Below are 2514 nucleotides of genomic sequence, written 5' to 3' on the forward strand. Positions count from 1 at the left end.
CTTAACATGCTGAGTGAAGGCAAGCTGGTGCTCGTCCCTGCTAGCCACCGCTGGGCTTCGGCTCTGGCTCTGAGCTGGCTTCCAGCCCACAGTGTGTTCCAGCCGCCTTTTAAAGAGCCTCCCGCAAAATTGGGTGGATTTCACCAACAAAATCGGAATTCTTCAGGTTAAGTCAGTGCGTGCAAAATACAGGCGTGACAGGCTGGGCAATGCCCTTCTCCCGTGGCCTCGTCTGAAGGTGCCAGTGACGGTATCCAGAGCCATTTAATCTGGGAGAGGCACCGGGGCTGGCTTGGGAGGACTCCAGCCCGCGAGCCAGCGAGGTGGTGCTGTTGCAGCAGAAACGAGCCGGGTTTGGGGATGTGGCGGGAGGAGAGCGGCGCGTGGGCCCTCCCTGCGCACAGCTGGAGGGGGTGGGTAAACGTTGTCCGGGGACCGACCGTGCTGGAGGATGTAGTCACAGAGGCTGGCAAAGAGAGGGGCCAGCCCGGAGCCTTGCGAAGGTTTGGAGCGGTGGGGGAGGTTGACAGGAGAGGGGTTGTTTCCCGGCAGCAAAGGAGGGGAGATGCAGGGCAGGGATGCAGCTGATCTTTGCTGAGAGTATCTTCCTACTTGCAGTAGGTAATGAAAACAACCCTGTGAGAGGTGGAGACGTTGGAGGTCAGGAATTCTTGCCATTGCTTAGAGCAACAATCTGGAAAGTGCCGAGAGTATCTTCCTACTCGCAGTAGGTGAGGAAAACAACCCTGTGAGGGGTGGAGACGTTGGAGGTCAGGAATCCTTGTCATTGCTTAGAGCAACAATCTGGAAAGGGGCGGGGACCACCAGAGCCCTCAGAGTAGGCTGGGAAGGTTCCTGCAGGGCTGAGGGGTCCAGCCCCAGTGAAGGGGATGGGTGGATGATTTCTGAGCCTCCCTCCAGCCCGCTGCTGCCGTCAGAGCAGGGCGTCCGGAAGCACAGAGCTGTGTCCTGATACATGGAATCATGGAATGATTCCCTGGCCACGCTGCTCTGGATCCAGCCCAGGATGGGGTTGGCTTTCTGGGCTGCCAGCGCACACGGCCGGCTCCTGGCCAGCTCCTCGCCCCCAGCCCCCCAAGTCCTTCTCCTCAGGGCTGTTCCCCATCCGTTCTCCCCCAGCCTGGCCTGGGGCTGGGATTGCCCCCACCCAGGAGCAGGACCTTGCCCTTGGCCTGGCTGAACTCCATGGGGTTGTCAGGGTCCCACCTCTCCAGCCTCTCCAGGTCCCTCTGGATGCCATCCCTGCCCTCCAGCATGTCCCCACCCCACACAGCTTGGTGTCAGGTCACACTGCTGAGGGTGCCCTCGATCCCTCTGTTCCGTGCAGAGCTTTGCGAGGAGGAGACTCAAGTCTGGCAGAGCAGCCGGGCAAAAGCCGCGCTGAGCCCAGACCAACCCTGTTTTCTCAGATCCTTCTTACAGGCTAATCTGGGAACTGTGGGGAAAGTTTCAGGCCTCAACTGCCGTGCTGAGGTGAGAACGGGTCAGGTTAATCACCTCTGTGGGACGTGGCTCCCGTTCACCTCCGACAGCTGCCTTTTCCATTGCTCCTTGCATGGTCTCCCTTCCCCCGGAATCGAGAGGGGAGGCAGGAAGGACCATTTCTTCTGTCCAGGCGGTTGGGAATTCAGCTTGCGGTTCAGTTCCTGGCGAAGAGGCTGGAAAACTCTTCAGTCGAAGCCCTCCTCTGAAACAACTCGCCTGTGGCTGCGCGTGTGGCTGTGGGGTTTCGAGAGCTGCCCTGGCTTAGTGCTGCGCCTCCAGCTGACCCTCGGCCTCTGCCAGGTCGGCGACACGCGAGACGGCCTCGGTGCTGGGGACGAGGCCGCTGACAGCTCTTAATTGGCGAATGGATAGCGCAGGGGGTCAGCAGACCCTTTCTGGATCTTGGGCTGGCTCGTCGCGGAAACCACCCTCCGTGCCTCAGTTTCCCCATCCCTAGAACAACAGGCGCGATGCTGAGCTGCTCCCGTGGGTGCTGGGGGCTTACGGCCACGTGAAGCGGTGGAGGCTCAGACTGGGTGCCAGAGCACCTAAACACCCTTTTGGCAACTTTGGGATAAATATTCCAGCAACTTGCACCCTGTCTCCAGCCCCGGGCGTACGGGGGGTGTGAGGCACGCACGAGGGGCTCCATCATTACATCCCCAATCCCCTTCTCTGCGTGAGCGCAGGGGGTGCGGAGTCTGTCTCCGCGGATCCTGGTCCCTGGGGGGCACAGCATCTCCAGGGTGCCGGGATTCCCAGCGGGACCGCATCCTGCAGAGAGCAGTCCTTCCCCTTCCCAAAGCCTGCCCCGTGTTCCTCTTGGCTCCAATTTAACAGGAAACCTGTTGTCTTGTCGATTCAGCAATCCACGAAAATGCCTTCATCGTCTTCATCACGGCGGCTCTGGGCCACATGCTCCTGACGTGCATCCTCTGGAGAATGACTAAGAAACACACAGTAAGTCCCGAGGTACAGACACGTTCCTTTCTTCTCTCCGTGCCGGGT

General features: G+C 60.0%; 1 protein-coding gene across 1 annotated transcript in view; it reads left to right on the plus strand.

Moving 5' to 3' along the window:
- PGAP2 (post-GPI attachment to proteins 2) overlaps window positions 1–2512 on the plus strand; it is a gene marked incomplete at both ends in the record, with an annotated part of 3087 nt that extends 575 nt beyond the window's left edge. Inside the window, one exon of the mRNA XM_010154086.1 lies at window positions 2372–2512. Within this exon, the coding sequence (XP_010152388.1) occupies window positions 2372–2512 (141 nt within the window). The remainder of the gene's footprint in view (window positions 1–2371) is intronic.
- Between the last annotated feature and the right edge of the window lie 2 nt (window positions 2513–2514).

The sequence above is a fragment of the Eurypyga helias genome, unplaced genomic scaffold (genome assembly GCF_000690775.1).
Source record: "Eurypyga helias isolate BGI_N326 unplaced genomic scaffold, ASM69077v1 scaffold25406, whole genome shotgun sequence".
NCBI classification, from domain to species: domain Eukaryota; kingdom Metazoa; phylum Chordata; class Aves; order Eurypygiformes; family Eurypygidae; genus Eurypyga; species Eurypyga helias.